Source organism: Nomia melanderi, chromosome 11 (assembly GCF_051020985.1).
Source record: "Nomia melanderi isolate GNS246 chromosome 11, iyNomMela1, whole genome shotgun sequence".
NCBI classification, from domain to species: domain Eukaryota; kingdom Metazoa; phylum Arthropoda; class Insecta; order Hymenoptera; family Halictidae; genus Nomia; species Nomia melanderi.
Window position 1 is genome coordinate 109,469 of NC_135009.1, and position 26,676 is coordinate 136,144.

At 32.5% G+C, this 26,676-nt stretch overlaps 1 protein-coding gene across 13 annotated transcripts in view; it reads right to left on the reverse strand.

Annotated features, from left to right (window-relative positions):
• sick (sickie) overlaps positions 1-26,676 on the reverse strand; it is a 520,404-nt gene that overhangs the window by 74,685 nt on the left and 419,043 nt on the right. For all 13 annotated transcript variants that reach the window (XR_012999731.1, XM_031978463.2, XM_076372255.1 and 10 more), the window contains 2 exons: positions 25,687-25,931; positions 23,029-23,180 (listed from right to left, as the gene is read on the reverse strand). Coding sequence is in view for 12 of the 13 variants with exons in the window: in XM_031978463.2 (XP_031834323.2) it covers positions 23,029-23,180; positions 25,687-25,931 (397 nt within the window). In the remaining variant the exon portion in view is untranslated. The remainder of the gene's footprint in view (positions 1-23,028; positions 23,181-25,686; positions 25,932-26,676) is intronic.

Below are 26,676 nucleotides of genomic sequence, written 5' to 3' on the forward strand. Positions count from 1 at the left end.
ATAGTCGATAAAGAAAAAAGTAGATTGGTTTCAGGTGGAGTTTGAAAGTCACTGGTTTTAAAATGAATCTAAATTAGATATTTCTGCTTATTATTTTTATTCATTATTATTCTTTATTTGTATTTTGTTGCTGTTTCTAGATATAAAGCAGATTTGTGCAGAAATGTGGACTTTAGATTTTCAAGCCAGAATTGTTTTGAAAACATGTTTCAAGGATTTCGGTTCTACACTAATTACAAGTTTTGGATTCGAGTTTTGAAGATTTAAAAATTAGGTTCGAATTCAGTCCTAGTCAAAATATAAATCGATCAAAATCTCAGTAAGTGCATTTTCATAATTCTTATGAAAAAAAATTAAATTAATTTTAATATAAGGAAGAATAAAAAATGATATCATGAATCATACCATGAATCCTTTCTCTATTATGTTTAATCCATTTACATCATTAGTGCATGTATACTATCATCAAAGCATATAGATATACTAACGATACAAATAAGTTAATTATAATAACAAAATTACTGGTGATGGGAATATTATTTTTCATTCCTTCTTATAATGTAAGTGGGTTAAGGCATTGACTAACATGATGGTCACCGTAGGCCAAAACTTTTAAGTTGCTTAAAAACAATTACAAAAAGTAAACTGGTGTCAAATCGAAATATTTAGTCACACGAATAACTAAATAATAATGTAATTTAGAAACTAAGATATGAAATCATGAATAATTAATTCTAATACCATTTGCCTTTCTTATGAAAAAATAAATGCTATCGTATAAAACGCTGAAAATTCTAATGGCAGTCAACGTGTTAACACTAGAACCACTAAGAAATTAATATAATCAATATGTAATGTATAAAAATAATAACATAAAAATTGCAAGAAAAGATTTTTACATATTTATGTAAATATTCGTTCCAGAAATCTAGTGTTAAGATATCAACAATTGTGAAATAAAAAATCCCGAGACCCGTTGTTTTGACGGGTGCGTTAGATCTAGTTCTAGTGTGAACCAATTCGACTGCACGATAGTCCAAACATTAATTACAACAGAGAGCACGTCTGGTCCGCGAGGAACGGAAGAAGAGAAGAAACGAAGGGCCAACAGATGTTCCGCGATCGTGGCGTGCGTCCGTCGCGTGAACGGGCGTGGTTAATAACTGCAAATGTATGCGTTGGGCAATTACCCGCGCAAAAACGCGGTTAGGAAAAATACGAGACACGTAACTAGGATTCTCTACTGGGAAACGTTTGCTCGCAAATGCAGAAATGGAAGTCGTCTGTCGCCGCTGGGTGATGGCATTGATTCAAATAACAATGACCTAAGCGGACGAAAATGCTACTCCGTGAAATCATACTCGTGAAGATTGAAACAATTTAACTTCGAGTTTCCTGGTTCGGGGAAAGAACTGTGTTAGTTTGGAAGTTTCCTTGTTTGCGAGCAAACTTGTAAACGAGTTTCGCTTCGGTTAAATTGAACTGTATTGAATTCCGGACTGCCCGTTCTGTTTGACAACATTCTAAGAGGATTTTGCAGTGGATTTCTTCAATTTTAACTTGTTAACAGGAGTTGACGAGCAACATCATTGTTTCAATTCGTTCTTGTATTCAACTGGTTTTTAATTTTCTTATTCGCTTAGCTGGAAACTTGTATTAATGGTAGAACTACTGAATAAGTTATACTGACTCATTTCGAATGTTCTCTTTCGTAATTACTGAAATGATAAAGATGCTTTCCTAAGAAATTATGAAAATCAATTCATACGCATATCAAGATGAAAATTAACTAAAATCTCGATATATGAACTAGTTCATTTGTACTTTGTTAATGAAAGGACTAAAAACATAGAAGTTTTTCACTTCTACAGTTTTTACGTTTCAAGTGTATGATTAAAGATTCTGGAGCATTGAGAAACGATTAAAGTTATAGGCTCGTGCATGGTGAAAGGTTTAGAAATAGTATCTATCTGTATGCAGTTGGAGTACACACATTTTTACAGTGAATTCTATGTTTTAAACTCCTCCACTTGACGTATCCCTAATAGCCAGTACTGAGAAAAAATAACGAGTAAATAATACTAATAAAACAGTAACAAGAATGAAACAATAATGAAAGTTTCAGCGGGTGTGCGTTGGCTTTCTAAAACGGTAGGAACTGTGATGTGTATAAACGTAACCGATGATGGTTATGTATCGTTGTTATAAGTCATGAATGTGCTGGAAGTAATTGTAGGCTCACAAGCAAAAATGTTTACGGAGCGTTAGCATCGTTCAAATTGGTCGAAAGAGCAAAAAAAGACAGGGCAGAGTGTCTGCAGAATTTTTTCGAAAAGACGGAACAGTGGATAGATGGTCCTCGTGCAACAGATTAGCGGTAAGTTAAAGGAACTTTAGTGTTTTCTTCGTGTAAAACTTTGAACAATTTTTGCTTGAAATGGTGTTTGAAAACTGGGGGGTACATTATCATGAAAAACTTATAAATCGATTTAATTGTGAGTTTTTCAAGGAGCTATTTTCATTTTATTTCTCTACTAAAGTGTTAAAATAAATGTTAACGAATTTTATTATTTCTTTTACCGTTTAAAATTTGTTGCTTAGCATCGATGATCAGTTGTTTAATGCAGAGAATTTACAACTTTACATGAATGTGTAAATATTCTTATTCTAATTAGTTTCTTCTTCAACTGATTTTATATTACCTCATTTTTAATTTTAAAATAAACCTTTTATGGTACGTTTCTATAATTTTAGCTTCATTTTAATTTAATTTATCATTGAAATATGCATCTTACATAAACTAATATATAGTAATAAATTGCTATAAATTAATAAAATGAATAATGCTTTCAATATAAATTATTTTTTGATTCTTACTTACGCAATGTAAGAATGTAAAGGCAAGACAACGAATATCGTTGCTAGAATAAACAGATCAGCCAAACGCTCTGTTAATTACCTTGAATACTTCCGTTTTATTATGTTCTGCATATTTACATATGCCACCATCTAATTATCACTATTAATCGTCCACAAACTATGTATTGTGGACGATTCGAACAAGCCCGAACGTCAAAGGAAAATTGCTGTTATACAACGTGACAGAAATCCCAAGGAACCCAAGGAATTTTTATGATCGTATTATATTCCGTAAATCTCTGCAGATAATTTTCCGCGTTGTCCGCTCAGTAAACGTGGCAGGTTTCTCCTGTATGTCATTATTACACGTGCCACTGTTCACTAAACCATGAGGCACACCTAGCGAATTGACATAAACTTCGATACCCGAATGACAGTCGCACACCAGTACACATCGTTATTCGGTTTTCAAATTTGTTAATGGTAAATTTTAATCTTCATGGTAATGATTTTTGGAGAAGTTCATTCTAAACGATAATTCTCCGAGGAAATATGAAAAAGAGAAGAATTCCACGAAGCGGACCGGAAATCAAAGCTGGGAAATATAAAATCTGCGTATTATCCACAATGATTTACATATAATGGTCATTTCCAAATTACATTTCATAAGACTTAATTAAATTATTTGATTGATAATTAATTTCCGACAGGCATTTCAACTGAAAAATTGAATTTCAATTTTTTACGTCCCTCGACCAATTTCCGGTTTCTTTTAAGCCTTTTAAATTCTCCTTTCCCCGTTTACATCATTTTTTTACAAATATTCAACTCAACATTCCTCTGATATTCATTTGACGTAGCACTGTAATTTATCCGGTTGATCTGTTGCAGTATTTTACGACATTTATCTCTAGCTTATTATGTTGCAAATGTTACAATAACCCGCTAATAATATAGATTTTTCTATATTTTTAATAGCCATCTTTGATTCTACGGAAAAGACCTGATAATTAAATAATAAAAAACGGTCAAAGACCGAAAATGTACCGTTCTCATATATCTATTAAGAAAAATGATTTTCTATCAGAACCCCAGTTTCTAATCATATTCTTAAAAATTGTAGTTTGCATAAATATTCACAGCCTAGTAAGTCAAATTACATTGTAATCAACTCTGTCGGAAAACGGCGTGAGTCGCGAAGGTAACGTAAGGTGGTTCGCGTCGCATCCATGATTAATTACAAGCGTTGGACGATCATGCGGCGCAGGAGTCTCGCGAGAAAAATGCCGTCATATGCTAGAATTGCTAATACAACGAGGAACGAGGTTGTATCTGGGCCAGCGATGTATTCAGCGGCGGAGCAGCGTTGCCGCTTATCGCTCATCTAGAAACACTTCTTGTAATTAATGAGGCTAGATAACAGATTTTCCATTGGTATCGCGATAGTAGAACGGCTGTGGCCGTGGCGAGCGCGATAGTTTCGAGGTGATCGTAAACATTCGGACGAGATCCTTTTAATTGCGAAAGTTATTCATGGAAAACAAGAGCCATCCAATTACGAGTGTTATTCGTGGCAAACGTTACCGGGCTCTTAGCATGTTCTTCGCCACGATCTTTTTTTTTTCTCTCCCCGTCAGTAATGAACTAACATTTACATTATGCACTCGTTAATCACACCTCGTGCGTTACGAAGCGAGGATCGTAAAACTTTTCAAATTACATTATTACGGTTATTTAAGTTTCTATTAAGCTGTGATCAGCTAGAATTTGTTTCTTTATGAAGTACGAGTTACCAGACTTCATAATGGGAGTACATCAATTCAGTTGTTATGAAATTATCATACATTCTACCTCATTTACAGTGTATTCTAATAATGATCAAATCAAGATTTTGATAAAATGTAGTTCTTATGATAAAGGAAAAATGATCAAATAGGGTTCATTTGTTTCCGTAAAGTAATTTATAAAGTACTATCTTCTTAACCTGTGAACTATACAATATCGAGTCACGAATTCTCAGCGGAGAAGTTTATTGTCGCGACAGTTCTATGGAAGACGTAAAACGTTAACGTATCTTCTAGAAGAAACTTCAAGAACGTCGTAATTTACTCGAAACATTTTAATCTCTGGTCATTTAGATTACTTTAAATTCTCTGCAATTGAAGATAACCATTTTTGCTATCTTAATGGAAATAATAAATGGAGAAATTAAATTTTAAATTGCCAACTGCTGTTACATCACTACTCTCTGAGAGTTTCCAAACTAACGATGCAATCTGAAAACGGTTTTTATATGTAAGTAATAAATTGGAAGTGCAAAATGTAATTATATATAGTTCATTTGGTGTTTCACTTTCGTGTGGAGCGATACAAAAAATTCATTAGCCATACGCGTACTTAAGTACTAGACAATTTAAACGATTCTTCAGTACTGATTACATTCATTAAATTATCGATGAGAAAATACAGTATAGAGTTACTTATTTTCTTCAATGTTTTGACATTAAATTATCTTTAGGTAGTGGGTACTTATGCAAATTAATATTTTCTGATTAATGTACAAAGAGAACAATTAAAATATTATCTCTTTTGTTAAATATTTTCTTGCAAATAAAATAAAAAACATTGTTACTTCAGTATATTCGATGTTAGTGTTCTTTACAGTATAATTATCACCACGTTTACTGAACGTTTACTAAAAATAGAAATAAGAAGTACATATTATCATTGACAATAAGCTGAATAATCTACATAACGAATTTTCTCGAAAGCAGAATCTCGCATAAAAAAATATTATTCCATAGTTCACTATCAATTCAAAGGTCCTCTACAATAAAAACATTAATACCCCTAAATATAAAATTGTAATTTTTCAATGCACTCTAAAACCGTTAACATGTTGACTACCACAGTGTTTGAACTTTATTTCCAGGAACTATTTTTGCTTAAACTTCGTTTGTACGTATCTTGATAGTACTCGATGGAAAAGGATTATATTATAAGTTTCATGTGTCGAAATTTATTAGTATACAAGTTATGGATATATAAATGTAATTAATAAATATGCATATATAATGATATAGGCAGCAGGAATTTTTATGGTTTTGAAATATATTGCCAAGGTAATAATTTTGAACAACGTTTTCCTCTGAAGAAACCGGCGTTTTCTCTTAGTTTTCGAAATGATTGAATAAAAGTGTTCAGTAGCGTAAATAATTCAATAGTAATACGACATGAGAATTCTGATACAAAGTAATTAATAATTCTTCTTCTTTATCTTCGCCAGTAAAAGAATAAGTGATACGTAAGACGCTCATGTTTTCCGTGGCAATCAACGTGTCAAAAGAAAGAGCATAATGTCTCGATTTTCAAGAATCTCGACGCACAATTTCAAGGTCAAATTTTTCATACGTTGTTTCCACAGGAAGATAGCATATACCGGCTACCGTAAATCAGCGTCTAAAAAGTTCCGGCTCCGTAAACACGGTCGTCCGATGTCTCCGGCGATACTTCAGAAAAGTGGCCGGCGTTAGAGAACGGTTCTCGATTTACGAGCGACTCGATGAGAAATCCGAGTGTTCGGGTCTAGAGAGTCATGCTCTCGGAAGAATAGTAAAAGTAGTTTCCTTGGGGGAGCGATAGGCTCTGTCCGTAAGGTCGACAAATCGACCGTACGGCCCGAAAGTTTTTGTCGTAAAGCTGTGGGGTCAGTCGATGCTGTAAATCTCCCGTAGGACTCTTTACGGAAAGGTGGAATGCACGTGGTGCATCCAAAGCACTCTTAAACACGGTTTCCGATTCAAGCCTCGTTTTAAATACGAAGAGAAGTTAAATTTAGGCTATCTTTTTAATGCAATTGTAATCAGGATTGGGTATACGAGAATTCGGAATGCAACCGTGAAATTTATAATTTCATTTGTGAACAGGAAAATATTAGGTTGGTACACGATTTCGTAGTGGTTTTTTTCTTTGTAAAACAAATTTGTCCGAGGAGGAAAGGATTTTCATTGTGATTTGTATATTATTTCAATGTTTCAGTTTGAATTATTTGTTTAGTTATCATTCAGTTAAACTCCACTACATTAATTCTTCGAATAAATTTAAATAACAGCATACGTTAGAAATATCGTTTTCTTGCATTTGGCATATGATAATTTTTAACCTATAACTAAAGAAAATAATAGTGAAAATTAAAAATTCAAAAACGATATGTAAGAGGGAGATTAAGCTTTAAAATAACGTCTAAAATATTTTTATAAAGAAATTTATAGAATGTTATAAAAAGTCCATTTTTCTTGGACAAACATGTGTTAAAAATACTGCATACTATGCTGTTATGCTATATACAATTAATTATGTTAAAGTGTTCTTCCATATCAACAAGATATTCCTAATTAAAATTGTTGTTATTACAAGTTGATGTGTCGTAAATCTAGGTAAATTGGCAACTGGTGGAACTAAAAGCAATTGAATGATAAGACGAATAAGTAGTACGAATATATTTACATTCAAAACTTACAAATGCAGTGAATTCATGATAATACTCAGTTAACATAAAAATTGTTGTTACTTTGATCTTTATGGTGCAATTTCAATAATACACAATTAAATTGCAAACTCATTCTTCGGTAGACTAGTTAACATTAACTAAATTAAAATTGATGAAATGATTTTATTAACTGTAAACTACGATAAAGTAAGTGTGAAACTTCGTTAAAATATTTATTCTACTATTTATTTTAGTGTATATTTAAAATTGTGAAATGTGAATATATAAAATTCATAGTCTACGAATGACAAACTAAGAGAGTGTATAGAGATTTATTGGATATACTTTATTTTAGTTAATTTCCATTCAGTACTCCGTTCAGTACTAAGTTTATTGCTCGTGATCTTATAATAAGTAGACACTCTTCCTATATTCCATTTCTGCATTAAATTCGAAGAATGAATGCTGTTACTAAAACAAGTTTTCAAACGCACGATTAGGCACGCAAAGGCGTAAAATTTTACAACCTATCGCCATAATTCCTGTTATGGAATTACGTTGAAAACGTACGTCATGGCACGTCACCGAATTCGATAATGGCTTCCATAAATTTTTTTATAATTCGGTGACTCACGGAGACTGGTCTGCTACATGCTGATACAAGCTTTTCCTGAAAGCGGTTTTAACTATCACGGAAGTTGTACTGATAAAATTTACGGATGTTGACGAAAACCTTGACTTTCTGTTCCGCTGTACAGATAAAATTGTGAAGAACAATTCACTTTCTAAAAAAGGCTACATTATAATTGACAAGATTTTTGAAAAGCTTCACCAAAAATATAAAATCATTTAACATAATTGATGATAGCTATGCATAATTTTATTAGTAGTATTTTATTAGTAAAATCAAAAACTGTAAGACTAATTTACGTTGCATGTGCATTATTAGCTCCTTGCCTTACAATATCGTGACAGACTCGTGAAAATTTCAAACAGAATTTACCAAATAAATTTTATTCAATTTTTTTTAATTCAAATTAAATATTATTTCTTTGTTTTTGCGTTCGTAACTTCTCTTCTGCTGTAGTTGTTACATTAAATTGTTAATAAACGTGACTGCATTTAATATAATTCATCATTCCTTAAAAATTGATGAAGAAAATGTCTTATGTACTTCATAGCACTTGACTCGTGATGTCTCCCTACATTGCATTGGCTGGATCTACATTATCAATGATGATTCACTAAAGAAACAGGAAATTTCTATCCGTTACAAATCTACAGTTATTCCAAACGTTAAATATCAATAACAAAGAAATAATGTTCCCAAGAAAATATCTAAATTATTTCGGTATCTCTTCATTTTCAGCTGAAACCTCCACAATGAAGCCAATTTGACATTATAAGGCAAAGATTTACACTAAAAAAATTAAAATGTTAATGTAGATATCAGTATATAATGTAATAGTGCCATATAATAATACCAGCAGAAGTTGCCATTCTTCTTAGAATGTTGCCACTCTACTTAAAGAAATAAATTGCTATAATGAAAGAGAAAGTTGAAATAAAGTCCGAATGATTAATCGAGATAGAAGATAATTAAATGTTGCCCTGCTTCGATATAATTAAATAATACCAGTTTACATTATAAACAATTGTTTCAAGCAACAATCTGTATATGAATATTTTGCAAACAAGTATGTTCAAACGACAAATCGATTAATCTTCAATCGAGTTCCATTGGAAACTTACGCAAGTGTATTCCGAGTTCGTCAGCGGCGCCATAAATGACGCGTTTCCGACGAACTCGGGCGAGCTGGAAAGTCATACTACTACCTGTTGCCTAGCTTCCGGCTAAAAGCGGCTACTGGAATTTTGATTAAGAATAAAGGGCTGTCAATGGTGAGACACCAAGCGCGTGAGCGGGGTAATTAGTCACTTTCCCACGTATGCAGCAGACGGTGATATAATGGGTGCCTTTTTTTAGTGGTCACTCCCTCAGTGGGGGTTCCTTGTCTGTCGATTGAAAGGGTTGATTTTTGGTGGAAGTTCATCTAATTGACAGGCCAGTGAAATTTTTGGAAGAAAAACAATGTTAGCCTACACGCGAAATTATGTAAACAATATTTTGTTAGCAACAGTAAGCTAATTTAATACCTTCCTTCGTGATTTTTTTGTTTAAAAAAGAAATTGACTTAACAATTAGAATCAGAAGTTAACAATTAGAATGTACTTTTAGCTTAATAGAGCTCGGCCAAGATGTGACAGCTGCACCGTACCATAAAACGGTGACTCGTACGAAGGGTATTTGCCCTTTTCCCGTTTCGAACACCAAGTTAAAAAAATCACACTAAATGTCGGAACCACACGGAAAACGTATTCGAAGGAATTGCGCTTGTAAACACGTTTCCCGAGAAGAGAAAAATCTTTTTCTGCAACGCGTCTATAGACGCTCTCCCCAATTCGCGGTCAGCGACAGAGCGTGTTTAAAGACGCGCTCCCTATTAGAAGGGTTAACAACGCTTGTTATGACAACTAATTACACCTTCCTCTGCTTTTTATAAGTTCATTAAGTAATGATAATTTCGTCCGCAGATCGTGTATCCGGAAATGAGCGTTCAACATTAGGACTTTCAACTATTAGTACTAAACATCATTTATTTCGTAAAATTGTAATAGATATGCTATACTAATACATATATATAGTAGATAATTATAATCGTTGTACTCTTCTTTCGAAAAACTATATTTCTTCTATGTTCATTAATTAAATGAAGATAAATTGTATTTTATTACAATGATAGGTGAGTAACATCAATTTTGTATAAATTCATAAGAGAATCAATCTACTATAATATTATTATAACTGTATAACTATTACTATAACGTAATTTTATCGAATTTTCCTACTGTTCGTTTCGTGAAGGAAATCACTTTAACAATTGTATGTCAAGTGATTTTAGAAATAGTTTTACTTGAATACTGTAATGATCATCCGAAGAAGCAAAGGAAAATTAATTGTTACAATTTTTATAAAAATTACATACCAATCACATTAAATGCTTGATAATTGTAGTGTTAAAGACGTTATTAAGAAATTTACAATATACCAGTAGGATAAATAAATAAAATAAAAATGTTTATGAACGCTGTACACATTTATTGTATCGAATGTTCATTATCTTTAGCAGATATAACGATGAATTCAATTTAAATTTCTAACTTCTGAAATCAGACTTGTGCACCAACAAGATGCAAATTTTTATGAAATTTTGAACAAATTCTTATAACTACACGCATAATTGCTCTTTGTATGAAAATTTAACAAACTTTTTACATTATAAATGACAAGAGATACAATAACGCATGTAAAATACAACGAAAAACTCTAAGAATTCTGACAAGTTAAAATGGTAGTAATTCTATGCTTAAATTTTTACAACTCGCAGTCTGCCTTTACACTTGATTTATCTGACCTCTAAAATGGCAATGTTATGAATAAATTAAAACATAACGCCAATAAATAAATAATTTGTATAATAATATAAAAAAATTAATTGAAGCACAACAACAATTGGAAATCGTTTATGAAATTTCTTTGTTAGAATTAAAAAATGTTATTTCTATGCAAGCATTGTGATATAGATCTAGCCAGAAAACTTTAGCTTCCACCTGTTCTGGGAACGTGCACTCGCAAGACTCCATTGATATAGGAGACAGCGAGCAGGCGATTAGGTTTCATAAAAAAACGGACTAGAAGGAGAGCGTGAAGAAAACTTCTGTTACGTGAAATCTAAGAAATTGAAGAAGTGGAGTCAGCGACAAGTGAAATGTGTAAAGAAGCCGTCGAAATGTTACACTCGAAGACCAGGATGCAAGGATTGCGATAAAACTGATAACGGCAGAGTGTTTCGGGTTAAATAAATAAAACGTTCGATAATAACGACCACGAACAGTTCCTTCGGCGTTGATATCGCCGAAAAAATTTCGGGCAATGTCCGTTAATCGGAGGGAATCAATATCACAGATGATACGGTCATATTTGAACAAATCGATAACGTAAGAAGATTCGTCGAATAACTGAAACATCTGAAAGAGTTCGTGAAACTTATTGAAAAATTCATGTGATTTAGCAGAGCGAGAGATGTAGAACTCCACAACTTTCACCGAGTTATGCTTGTTGATTTAGTTTAATCTTATCTACGATATGCAGGATATTCCACGCAACTGTTCTCGATAATATTTTTAACACGCGATGGAGAAGAAGGACGTCAAATAAAAGAAAATTGGAGAGCACAGTGCATAAGCGCAGAAAGAAAGTTTTAATTGAATTTGCACGGAATTGAAATAGAATGTTAAAGTACTAGATCACGGATAATGATCTTTACACGTTTAAGTAACTAACAAAGTTGTAATTTATCGCTTTACTACCTTCCAAATGTGTTTTCCTAACTTTCGAAACGCTCTGCGAGATTAGACGTGGATGGAATGGTCAATAGAAACTCCAAAATTACAGTCTCTGTCATTACAGTTCAACCGAAGATTACCTTTTAAACGAGGAACCGCCTAAATAGGATTCCCTAACCGCTCAAACCTAATTCCTAGAATCCTAATTACGTTCTATCATGCTACAAATTATCCGGTTCAGTAGTTATACCAGCGGGACACGTTTATATTTCATTTATATTTTAACCTAGAAATGAAATTCTTGGAGTTTATATAATCCAAATTACAGTTCAGGTTTAGAATGTAACAAGCAATATTGTTTTGTAATAACGAATGAATGTTATTACATATTGCACGAAAAGTCAAGGAGAAGATTAACGTAAGACGCATATACAGTTATTTTACATTTACATTATCGTGTTTGTTTGCTGTATTTATGAAAAGCTAAAGTTACAGGAAAACTAAACAAGTTTGGAATGTAAGTTAATATAAGTTAACCTAATTACGCGATTCACTCTGTATATTCATTCACATAAGTTAATAAATTAAGTAACCATAATAGGTACATTTTCTCACAGTATTGGTTTAGGAAATTGGTACGCGGTATTCACGTGAGACGAGAGAGTTAACTGCCTTGCTATAACTTAAATTGGAGTAAACTAATTAAGAGCAACACAGGGCGTCATCTAATAAATATAACAAGTATTTTTAATTTTTGTAGAACGAAACGAAATTTTTAGAGTATTTAAAGAGCAATAAGTGACAATGACAAATGAGTCATGTTGGCTCATCTATGGCACCATGTTTTAAAATACCTATATAATATTTTCCAGAAACATTTTTAATAATATTTATTTTCTACATTTTTGTTAAACGCGATATTCGTATTTATTGCAAGTTATACATAAACAAAAAGATTTCCTTGTTTTGTACTGGTTTTGATTGTTTTTTATATATCATTTTTTTCAAATTTCATTACAAATATGGATTGTGCTCACGGTTTTATGCAGACAAATGTGAAAATCGCTACCGATCTGAAGGTTACTTCTTTAAACCGTCGAGTTCATACCACGTGTAATTGAAATAAATAGTACAGCGATGAATCCAATACGAAAGTAAAGAGAAATTCAAAGGAATAATATAATATGATCTGTGAAACACCACAGATGATATTATTCTTGAAAGTACTTCTTTCTCTGTACTGCAGAATATCACACTGATATATAATACATACCAAAGAACAATTGAAAAATTACAAATAAGATCTAGAAAAGACACCTTTTTACCAAACTTCTATTTAGAACACCTTTTAATAAAAGCTGTGTCCATTTTCTTAGCAATCCATTATTCTACTAGACATTAACCATTTTCAGTCCAAAACACTCTCGGTTTTCTGACCGTGACACTTGCATCAACTTTTGCATCTACTTTTATACAACGTAATCGCGATATAAATAATTATAATGAAAATCATTAGCACGAGTAGATATTGAAATAAAATCGTACATCCAATTTGTCCGGACGTAGGACCACAAAGGTTTAAAAGGATCAAAAGAACTGGACATTCATATTTCAATGATCAAGACAGCAGTGTCTCGTAGATGCATACGAGGGGTCGACATAACGAGGTCCGTAGAAGGCGTCAATAACTATAAATGGACATCGGTGGAAGGGAAGATCGCGGAGAGTTCCGAGTCGCGGCGGAGTTCTTTTCCCGTGTCCGTTCGCGAGTCCTGCGGGCTGCCCCGCGCGACGTATCGTCGACCGGTCGCGTCGGTGACGAACGGTCGAGAGACCGAGCTCCGGCCGGCAGCCGATGACAGAAACGGAAACGCGAGAAAAAGACAAAGTGGAGAAAATAAGGTAGGTACGGTAGCGGACGAAGGTGTACGCGGCGGGAATGCCGCGAGTCGGCCGCGTATAGTAGCGCAAAAATGATCGCGTCTCCCGGGTAGATCGCTCGTTTTCTAGGAACGATCCGCGACGCGCTTCTTTCCTACCATATATGTGGGCCCCTACCCCCTCGCCAACCGTTCAAGTCAGGTGCGATGAGTGCCATATTGAAAATTTTATATTAGCGTGCCGCGTAACTTTTGTACGCCTTCTCGTTCGTATAAACAATCTCTCCTTCTTATCGCTTCTGCAAATCTTTAACCCCTTTAAACCCAGCGCATATTATAATGTACACTTAGAATTTACTACTTCGATATCTGACAAAATATTAACACTGTGACAAGCAACTATATATAAACGTTTGCTTCTAGTATTTCTATCAGAAAAGTAGTATAGTACCAGTGCTTTCTTCGAAATGATGCTGTTACTGATGGAACACTGAACATTGAATGGCCATTTTTGTTAAACATCTGAACATAATTTTGTACGAAAATTAAGTCTAAAGGGGTTGAACCTTTGCACTCGAAAGTTTTTTACTAGAAATATTCAACATTTTCCGATGGGATATAGACGACATTCTTCGAAACTAACGAAAAAATGTACATAAATTAAGGAACAATGGTATTTTATTTCGATATGTCACATATTGATGCATTATGCAAAGCTTAATATTATACGTAAGACTTTGGAATTTTGATGAATCAAATCAAGTGATGATTCAGAGTCACCTATCAAGTGCAAAAGGTTAATATAAACAGGAATATTAGAGTCTAAGGAACATTGATACGAGATATTATAAACAACAAGACTATACGTGGTTATGGCAACGCAGAAAAAAAATATCGAAACTAAAATGGGAACTTATTCAACGCCCACTATATTCGACAGATCTGGCACCAACAAATTTTCATCTTTTTCGAACCTTCCAAAACAATTTATATAGAAAACATTTTTTAAATTTCTAAGAAGTGAAAAGTACAATACAATTATTTTTTAACAATAATAAAGGAACATTTCAAGTATTGCAGAGATGGGAAACTGTCATAAATAGCAATGGAAAAAATATAATTTGAGGTAAGCACAAAATGTTTCCGAAAATCAAATTTGTAGGCGATACATTGAAATGGACAGAATTTTAGCGTCAACTTAATATTTCCCCGGTCGACAATCCCTTCCTCTTGTATAATTCGAGAGCAAAGTGACCCGACATCTTAACTTTAATTATTAAAATTACGGATGAAAATTTTCAAAAGAATTCTATCTAACTATTATCAATCGTTAATTTTTAAGGTAAACGTGAAGTAATACATGGAGTAAGCGTCAAACTTTTTTCCTAATAAATTATTAATGATAAAGTAGTTTCATCAAACACAGTTGCGAAAGAAATCATAGGACAAAGTTTTAAACTGCGGATTTTTATGCTTTTATAGGAAATTTGAAAATTCAAAATTGTATAGGATGAACACAGTAAATAGAAATATATAAATACGTAAAGTGTAGTGCTCTTTATGTTTCCGAGAAAAGGCCGTTTTCTATCGCAATTTTATTTTTTCAATTACGTTTTTAGCAATTTTAAATCGGCTTTCTGCCATCGTTAGTAATTTATTAGAAAAAGAACAAAATTTTATATCTATCCTATACCTACATTTACTTCAGAAGTTAACGGTTAGCAATAGAAAAATAATATTTAATTTATATTTAAAAAAAGGTAAATAATATTTCGATTCGTCGAAAGTTTAGAATTTTCATCATTAGTCTGACACAATACGATAGGACGTTAAGAGGTTAAGCTACTAAAAATAAGGGAAAGATCCCTTTCTCTTATAGGACTCGTCGCTGGTCTAGAATTGTGTGCCACGGTTAACGAGCTTTTTTCATGCATATTCGATACACGGACGTCGTCGATGGCGGGGTCGTTCCGTGTCGAGCAACGAGACCAGTGTAAATTGTTCGTCTGTTGTCGTCTTGTAGGCGGACGTGAATATTGTTCCTGATGAGTTCTAGATACCCGTTCACGTGTCGATAAAGATATGCGAAACAAGAAGTGATTTATGGTAAATGAAAAGTTAGTACTTATCTTTGGTGGCTACTGGATTCAGACAAGAAGATATTAGATTGACGCAAACGCGACATAGACTTTGTAGATGTACAAGGAAATTAGTTTACTATAATATTAATGTCTTGCTTCATTAACACTAGAATAATTGATCCTTTAACATGATTAATATGCCACTCTTATAAAAATTGTAACAATAGATTTTTTCGATTTCTTCATATATTAATTATAGTATTGAAGTGAAACTATTTATTTTTCAAATCATTTAGGGTATTTAACAATTTTAAGATATCGATAATTACGATACAGGAAAACTGAAACCTGTCATTTTGACGGATGTAGTTGTGTAGTGTTAATTATGGAATAGATTCATAGAAAGCAATGGTTATTATATGAGCTATACAATTGCTAAAGTGATTAACTTCGCGAAAAGAACGGTAGAAAAATTCGATAAAATTATGTTTATGAAAAAGCAATTAATATTTCGACACTGAAATTGAAAATATTTAGAAAACAGAGCCAGTTATAGTAATATCATAGTAGATTGATTTTCTTAATATATATCTTGGCGTAAGTACTTTAAAGATACCGAAACTATACAGAAATTAATTATTTCTCTTAAGAATTTTAATTAACATATCTCTATCTTATATTCCACATATTCATAACTGTCATAAACATATCACATCTGTGTTTTAATTATCATATAGCATTATTCTACAGAAGATATATTTATGTTATCATCTACAAATAATACTTATAGGAAAAATGATCAAAATAAAAATTTAAGGAATATGCTATTAAAAACGTCTTTTACGTTTTCTGAAACAATATACAATTTGTTTAGTATTCTTTCAAAAATCAAGACATTAGACTTTCAAGTACTTCTTTAAAATCCTGAAGAAACTACTTAAAATATTAAACGTAACGATACTTGGTAAAAGTCAAAATGGAAAAGAGATGTAATCATTACCTGATCAGTAAAATTCCAAGATACTTAAATATAGGTATATCAAATTATTATTTTTCAATTGCATTTTTATTATATCCCTACAATGTTGATCTCATAGATAAATTCTTTCAATTGATTTTCTAATGTTCTAAATGTTCCATGCCCATCTATTTTTTCTGGTCAGAGTATTTGATTAAAGAGTTAACTCGCAGAAAGCATGCGCTTCTAGATAGGTACGCGAGCTGTGTGCAGCAACCAGATCGATTCACGATGCACATTCAGATATCGTATCGTGATCATGCGCTCGATAAGGAGGATCCGAGAGGAACTGGCTGAAGCCAGTCGATTTAATCGTAATATCTGTCTCTCAACGTGTCCATCTCATTATTCACCGAAGATCAATGATTCAGCTCGAACCGTTTCAGCTTCTTTTTCAATCTATACCCGCAGTTTGAAAGATTGCGATCCGACGAGTTTTTAGCGTGTGCCGTTCCTTTTGGCCGGCGAATGGCCAACAGAAACGTTCAAAATTTTGATTCAATTCTTTACGGACTGAATTATGTCATTCTTATTATTTAATGGTCTCCCTTTGCAAATGCTTCAGGGCTGTTCGAATAACGCGTGTGCTGAATATGAACGTTTGTCAGATTTGTTTGGGCATTAATTTATACATTTAGACTGCGGATATTTATTGGGGATTAAAATTTTTAAGAATATAATTAGGGAAATGGTATTTCTAATTTCCCATTGATCCATAAAAATCTAAAATTTACATATAATGATAATGGTACCTATTATGAAGGTACTGAAATACTATTATATTATGAAAATATTATTTACGGTACTACAATAACTTATACGTTATACTCTGTTTTTGAACAGATAAATATTCAATGGTATTTTGTTCATTTAAATGAGAAGAAATACATGAACAATTGTTATTACGTTGTACCTAAATAAAATAATGTTCAATTAAGCGTGCCTTGAATTATATTCAATGCAACTCGAAAGGGATACTTAGTGCATACTAGTATTTTCTATTACGTAAGCTTTCAAATAAATTTCGTATAATTGGTTATACGGATTACAACATCGCTATAAATTAACATTTTAATAGGATTTAATTTGAATGCTAGCAGAGTTTCAAATTAAATAGTACAAAATAGTTATTATAGCTCAGTGAGCATTATAACTAGTTCCAGAGTACAATCGTCTCGAACAGATCATTATTTTGCAAAAGTAAAGTAAAATTTTGACCATGTTTCCATAAAAGATGCGGTCATAACTGTCTGAAGAGTAACATTCAGTTTGCAATGGTGCATACAACTTTTTTGTATGCTTTATTTGTTTTTATCAATTATTCACATGTCTATTATTATTAATTAATATTCTTCTGATTTAAAACATTTTAAAACATTTTCTTCCTTCTCTTTTCATTCCATTAGTATTAATGTCAGGACTTCTGAATCAAATTGGCAAAAAAACAGAATGTATCCTTGGATATACATATGTAAAAATAGCGTCTGATAATAGATTAAAAACAATTTGCATTTAAATTATTTAGATATACTTTTTTCATTTGGAAACCATTAACGGTTTTCAAACAGAAAAAGTTATTTATCGTTCGAATAAATCTAAATAAATTACTTAACATAATGTAATACTTTATAAGTAGACATTTATCATCCATCGACTGTTATTTATTCATCGACAGACTTTGTTTTGGTAAGAAAATATTTTGTCTATTAGAGACTCCGGTAAAAGTATACTTTCAAGGTGTGCCGTGTTAAAAAAATATAACACAAATTTCCGCATAATTTGTTTAAAAGGACAGACAGTTTGAAAGCAAAATAGAAGAAAATGGCAAATAAAAAATTATGTTTTATTTACCAGTAAAAAGCAATAAATAAATTAGAATCTATTTCCTATTTGGTTAAAATTTCCTTTGCATTCGTCACTTATTTAAATACAAATTCCTCTATAGTATATGGCTCTCTCTCTCTCTCTCTCTCTCTCTCTCTCTCTCTCTCTCTCTCTCTCTCTCTCTCTCTCTCTCTCTCTCTCTCTCTCTCTCTCTCTCTCTCTCTCTCTCTCTCTCTCTCTCTCTCTCTCTCTCTCATGACTATACTCCAACCAAAATCATTCATGAGTTTCGACGTGACCGTAATTATAAATAAAAACCTCTTATAAATTCCCATTGAAGCTACCATATATACTATTAGGTCATCTCATAAGTAATACCGTTTCAAAAGACTAATGAGAAAATGGGAAAAAATCATGAAACAACGGTAGTCAACAGATCTAAATATTAATTCTTCATAGAAAAAGTTAGCATAGAAAAGCGACATCGGTTACCGGACGGTCTAATATTTCGTTCATCTTCCCTAACCACTGTATACTACTCACCCCCCACCCTTACTAATCACACAAGTTCATAAAAAACGGATCCACGGTTACGTTGTGAGCGCATACATCCCACAACGAACCTATTCATCCGACCCTAGAAGCGCATCAAACGTACAAAAACAAAATGACCTGGCTTATCCACCTACTGTCTCGATATAACGCAGATAACCACTGGAATAGTAAACAAACCTAGGAAGTATCACGGGCGTAACGCATAGTATCCTCGATAAAGAGCGTATACAAAGAGAAAGGTCGCCGGACGGCGATAAGGTATCGACGGAAAACGATCGGGCCGTTCGTTCGTGTATCCGTAAAAATCGAATCCAGACGAACGACTCCGTTTTCAATTACATTTTCATTCGGCGCGTCCGCCGCGTGCGTCCAGCGGGATCCACGATCCTCATCAATCGAGCATCGTCGTTCGATTCGACGATCACTGACCGAATATTTGCGACCGAGATGAACCGAGACGTTTGACAGGTCACGGGTTGATTCCTTTGTCGAATAAATTTTCGACGAACACTTTGTCACAGCAGATTCTCCGGTGGTTGATCCGCGCAATGCGACTAGTAAACAACACACACCGAGCGTTACGTTTGGTTGCGCGACGCGTCGCGCTGCGGCAACACTGACGTTTGAAGGAGCGCGTCTCGGCACAAACTAAACTGGGATCGAGTGCCGATCCACCGCGCAGCGATCCAAGATGCCCGAGCGGCCGCTTCGCGTCCGATTGGCTGGCCCAACTTGATCCTCCTCGGTGCAAGGACGCTTCCGCTGCATCGGGACTACGCGGGTCATTCGAAATTCTTTAAACCCTTGCTCGGTGGTACGCTCGATTTTATTGTCAGTTCGAAAGTATGTATGCTGGAACCTCGATTATCTGAACTCTGGTTAAACCAATTTCGAGGATCTGAATTTTGGATTATTTGAAGCTTGGTTAACCGAATTTTCGTTATCCAAAGTTTCGATTATCCAAACTTTGTTTATTCCGACTCTCGATTATCCGAACCTTGGCTATTCCAATTCTCGATTATCCGAACCTTGGTTACTCGAGTTTTTACTATCTGAATCCTTGATTATTCAAACTCTGGATTATCCGCGCCAGTGATGCATCGTTTTTTCTTTGTTTCTCTGTAGATAAATTAATTACTTTACCGACGATTATCTGAACCATATTGATCCTGATTAGTTCGGATACATTAGTTTCCAACATTTTTCTTGCAAGTGGTACACTTTAGAAAAAAGTGAAAGAGGAAATTGTGTCACTATTTTTTTATGAAAGACTCGACGATTTAAGCAAGTTTTTTAAATTTACAATGGCGTTCGCGGAATATCACTGTTGTTCCCTTTTTATAATAAATCGATGCTTATAATTTTTCCATTTAACGACAGCTGTCGCAAGATTGGTATTTTAAAATTGATATTTTATTTGAACACCATTGTAAATTTAGAAGATTTGTTTAGATAATCCCATTGTCCATAAAAAATAGTGAAACATTTTCCCCTTTCAGTTTTTTCCTGCACTGTAAGTACTATCACTAACAAGAAAAATGCTGGATATTAATAACGCGAACATGTTGTATATGTTTTCCACTTCTGTCTATGTGTGTATCCGATTCGTATCTTGCAGAAATTTGGAAATTACCTTCTTGTACATTTCAATGAACTTATGTATTGTTAGGTTTTCGAATTCGATTTCGACACAAAGTCAACATGTCGTATATGGAATGTGTATTTTAATATAAACTGTATGAACAGAAAGTAAGAGTTAATGCTGGTTGACGCATTGACTGCTATACAATTTTTATACAATTTATATAAATATGATTTACTTGTAATGGACAATTTTTGGTTTTACGAATTCAATAAACAAACATTTAAAATAATAAGTTCCAATAGCAATTATTTAATTTGTTTGATAATATAGTTTTTGTTTTATAGTATTGTTATACATCGGACATCTAAAAAAAACTCGTAGCTTTGCTTGAATAGTAGTATACGTACCTGTTCTGAAAATGTTTTATTAACGTTATTATTATTTTTACGCATCGAATGGCTGGACAAATTCTGAATGCCTGCCTTACTACATAGATATGGTTATAAATATATAATTTTTAATGTAAATTTAATTGCTGGAAAATTATTACGTTGACTGTAGTGAAAAAATGATTGCAGAGTACTGTGAGCTCGTGTATTGCAAAAACTACGACAGGAAATATTTTGTAACTTGGTTGAGAAATTCTAATTCATAGTCTACGGTCTTTATATCTTTCGCTAAGTGATTATAATTTATATCTGTTTATTGGAAATCGTTTTCTAACCAGAAGACGCGTTTGTATTTGTTTTTTTTAATACGAGGAACATATTTTTACGAGTATGAAAAATACAAGGAATTGTAGTGTCTTGAGAAACGATTATTGGCAGTAATGAGGACCACTTAAACATAAAATAATCATAAAATGATATGAAAATTGCATATTCGTGTGTGAATATTTAATAGTTACTTATGATACTGAAACACTTTTATTTGATGGTATTCATTTCATTATAATATCCTTTCAACATTTGATAGCGCCATAAACTGTCTAAAATGTTACGTTCTGTTTTATAGATATTATAAAATATCTTGTTATGAATTGGATCCTTTCTGGAACCATTTTTATAATTAATTTTTCTCTGATATCGCTTGTGCCAAATGAACTTTACGTTTTATTATTCTTCTAGAATAAGAATTAATATTAGACGTTCATAAATCTAAAAATTTACAATAGAGTTAAAGGTTATAGTCTTTTGACGATGATCCATTAAAGGAATGAATTTCAATTATTCAAATTTCATACAAATATTCTATTTAATTTCTTTTACAGATAATACCTGGATACTTAAACATTTACATGCATGTCACGTTTTTAGACACACGGATTCGAATCGTTACAAAAAATTAATAACAAATATTATATTATTAACCTTTCGCGACTCTCAGATGTCATTTGATTTAATTCAATAAAATTATAAACTTTTATATTCACTAAAATATTCTAATAAAATACTTTTGTTCCTGAATTTCTGTAAAATTTCTCTTTGCGTTATCTGTAAAAAGATCACTTATGTTTCATGAGAAAGTGATAAAACTTTCTAATGATCAAGATTTCGAGTTTAAAGGATTAATGTAAATGTCCTTTCGTTTTTAACTTTATCTCAATTAGAAAGTATTGTTTCATGTAAACACAGTAAGGATAAGAAGCAAGCTTCATCTACAAGTTTTTCTTTGTGCTAGATTAATACAAGAGAGTGAAGCTTCGATTGCTCAGTCGAAGCAATTTTAAATTTGGATTAAGATTTGAATAAGTGCCCATAAATATGGGCCGTATCCGATAGAGGCTGTTCCGGTGTTCCGAAGTGGATCAATAATGAATTTATAATCTTCTGGCTGGACACTTCATTTCCCCGTGTTGCGCACACGAACGATTATTTTTCATGTTTCCAATACAGCTTATAAGAAACTACGCTATCGTTTGCGTCAATTTCCAAATTCGGTTGAAAAAGTATAATAGAAATCGCGACTGCTATTTGACATCATAAAGGATGATATATTAGCGTCCCATGGAAAACTATTTCAACAGGTTTGGTCGGATCAAGCTCGTTAGAGCAGGCTGCAACGGGCAACCCGTGGCTCGGTTAATTGTCGTCTCGTTCGATTAATTATGATTAATCATTTGCACCAATTCGTTGGCCGGATAACGCGAGCTATCTCGTTTAAAGAGAGAATGGATCCGCTTCAAGCAATTGTGTATCAACGGTGACGTCAGTTTAACAGGTCGACACATACATTACGAAATGCGTACGACTCTGAGGGAATGGTAGCAGGTTGTTAATACACGTCAACTACGGTTTATCGTTACTGTAATCGATATAACGTGTACTCACGTTAGTCGATAGCTGGCTAGTCAACGAATGGACCTTCTCTTGAGCGTCCAGGAGCTCGCGTCGCAGTTTTCTCAATTCGTGCGCCTGCTTTTCCTCGGCTGAACTGTAGAGACTGCTCGCTGTCGATACCAAAGATACAGAAGATCCATGGACTGAGGGAGAAACAGGAAAAGAATTCTTGTCTCATTTTTGTTGCTTGTGTTTCAAAAGAAAATTAAATAGGAAACACGCGCGCGGGGAAAACGCGAATTTCTTAATATATTCGTTGAACAAAGTGGATAAATTATATAGGGTACTCTATAATTGGTATAACTGGAAAGAGATTTTATTTAAAATAATAAGTCTAAAATACACCGTTGAATTTTTTTCATTTAGTGTCTTTAATTTCAAAAAATTGGGCTTGAAAATTCATGGAATATACATCATTCGAGTAACGGGGAAGAATAATATAAGAACATTTTACATGAGAAATCAAATAGAAAATATGCAGTAAAAGCTTTCTAAACTCAATTTTCTAGGAAACAAAATTATAATTTAAAGATATTATTTTTCGATTTATTTTTTGCTTATCTGTCAGTACTCTAAGAATATGTATCATACGAAATGAAAAAACTAGATTATTTTATGATTATTAATTTATTTTAAATTTAATCCTACGATTATTAATAACAAAAAACATTAATATGATAAAATGTAATAGAATATCGAAAGCCTAATATTTTTGTTTCAAATGTTTACAAATTATCAGGTGTACACAGACTCCTTTGACTGATTTTCGGATTTGTCATTTTATCAATTATGTATTCTCGTGTGCGGTACATTTTCCGATATTTTTTGCAAAAAGAAATAATTAATCTACTTTTTCAGAAAGATGATTTTGACTATTAACTTTATTTTAAGCTATAAACTCATTGGTAGTGTAAAATACATAGAAAGTACAAGAAGAAGAAGAAAAATTAAAATATATATATATATATATATATATATATTTTTTGTTTAAAATCAAGTTGTAAACGTTTTATTATATTATAATTTCAAACCTTCGTTTTTAGCATTTATGCAAGCTAACTTTAAAACTCTAAATAACTTAAGGAAACATTCAAATTTCAAGTATTGAAAATTTAGTAAGTACTCATTAGTTACTATGCAAAATTCTATTTCCATTATACGTATTCTTTGTATAAAACTAGCGTGACTAAAATAAAGCATAAAGTTATAAGAATTATTTATGAATATGATTTTACATTCTAAAAAAGTACTTTCTATAGGACTAAATTGTTTTTAAATACAAAAGATACCTTTGAAGAAAAAACCCCTATATTTTTCAGTTCCATCTTTCATATTGTTTTCGATTAAAGTTGTTTGATTCACATACGATAATGAAATATCTAATATTAAGTGATTATCGAATGATACATTAAATATATCTAAGATATATAAGATAAAACAAAGTTAAAATTGCTGAGAGAATATAAACAAAATAAAAAAAAAAAAACATTTAAACACTCGCGTTTACTATTGAATAGATAAATCATAACGATTACCCTGCCTCTAAGTCTTGTTTCTTTCTTATTAATACTAGGCCAATCAACTTATATTCTTATCTAACGTAGAGTGACAAGATAGACATTGCACTCACAAATAACAAATTTTCTTAATTATCTAATCATTAATCTTGTGTTTCCGACAACGAAAATAACACTTCAGATAATTCAGTGCACTATGTTTGGTTATACCACATTTGTTACAATTTATATTGATGTTATAACATTAATACGTTTTGTATATAATGAGAGAGATAAAAGTTTAAAATGTCAATCTCTTACAAATTATTCTCCTTCTTCGTTAAATAAAATATATTAAGAATTCTTTGTTTAAAATACATACGATTTGTTAAATAATATAAGTACTGTATAAAATTTAATTTTTATTAATTTTACTAATTCCTCTCAGATATATTTGTCAATTAATAATAAAACACAGTAAATTATTGCACGAAATGGAACATTTAAATCTGTAATTATTTACACATGAATTTGTTTTATAAGCTTAATCTAAATCTCCATATTTATTCTTATCATTTAAATAATAAAATCACGATATTTGTAAATTCTGATAACTACGCCGACAAGAAATCGTGCTATTTGATGGAATTGCATAAGCTTCGAAACCCAAAATCTGCAATATGTTCAGACAAAATAAATAAACTTAGATGATTTAAATAAAGCACTTACATTTTTGGAAAGCGATGTATTAAATACAAGGATAATAAAAAATGTTTTCTTTGCATTGCTATGACAGATCTTAATGTAGTAAAATATTTTCAACGATAAAGAAAACGTAATATAAAAGACATTTATAATAAGAAACGGTAAAATTTTAACACTAGGCTTACGAGCATTTATGGTAAAGTTTATTTTATCGCTTCTAAAAAATTGTTGGTTCATTTAGATGTTGATAATTACGGAGCTAGGATTTATATTCATTTAATTGCATCAATCATAATCGACGTAAACATTTACCAAACAATGTTTATAAAATTCAATATGCGTCGAATTGACGCGTTCTGTAAACCTAACGTTAAATATTATGTCCGTTTATTTATAAATGTTATAAAGTGAAAAATTATAGTATGAGCATCTTTAAACGAAAACTTACTGTCATCATCTTTATGGACATGTTGGTACAGATTAGGAGGTTGCCGAGAAGTGTGTGTGGGCGTTGGAGATGTTGGTTGAGACCAGTGCTGCCCCGTACACCCGGTAGATCCCACTGGGACACTGTAATATGGTTCAACACCTACGCCCATTCCTATCCCGACTCCAACTTCCTCGCCGACGGAGGATGATGCTCCACTTCCTCTAGCTAACATTGACGGATACATTTTTTCGCTTTTCGTGGATCTGCGAAAACAGACATATAAACATCTGAGTCATTGACAGAGGATGTGGGAATGGTGTATCATAAATGTCTCCGAAGATGGGCAAACAGTTCCATAATTAAATCTATTTTCTTATCACGACAAGTCTGTTGGTTGTTTTCAATTTTTATTTTGTGTGTGTTGTGTTTATGATATTTATTAACGAGCTGTTTGCATCTTCGAAGAATAGAAAAGCGCGCAACGTGCATCGATAGAAGATGTTTAACGTCAACGATTAACATTTAACCGGCCACACATCTGTATCGTCAATGAATTTATGAAACAATTCAAATCAAACGAATGGCAGTTCCTGCTAGAATCCATTTTACTGTTTAAAGAAATTCTAGTTAATTAAATTTTGTACCTCGATTTATGTATATGGTAGGGTTTATTAGAAGTTTTAATTAATTTTATCTACTTGGTAGATACATTTACATTATTTGAAGTAATAATTAGAAACGTCATTAACAAAAAATGCTAAACTTCTTTCTTTTTTACTTTAAAATAAAATGTTTCATTTGTTATCGACAAAAATGTTAGAACAGTGAATTATGAGTATAAAACTGGGATCAACTTATCCTGGAAACATAGTGATCCGGAGATATTCGACTTTTTCCGTGCTATTACTTTCATTAAGAAATCTGTTCCAATCGGGTCACAGATTACAACACTGTATACAGGGTGTTCATGCAGGTATGAGTCAACATTTCCATTGTAATTAACAGGGT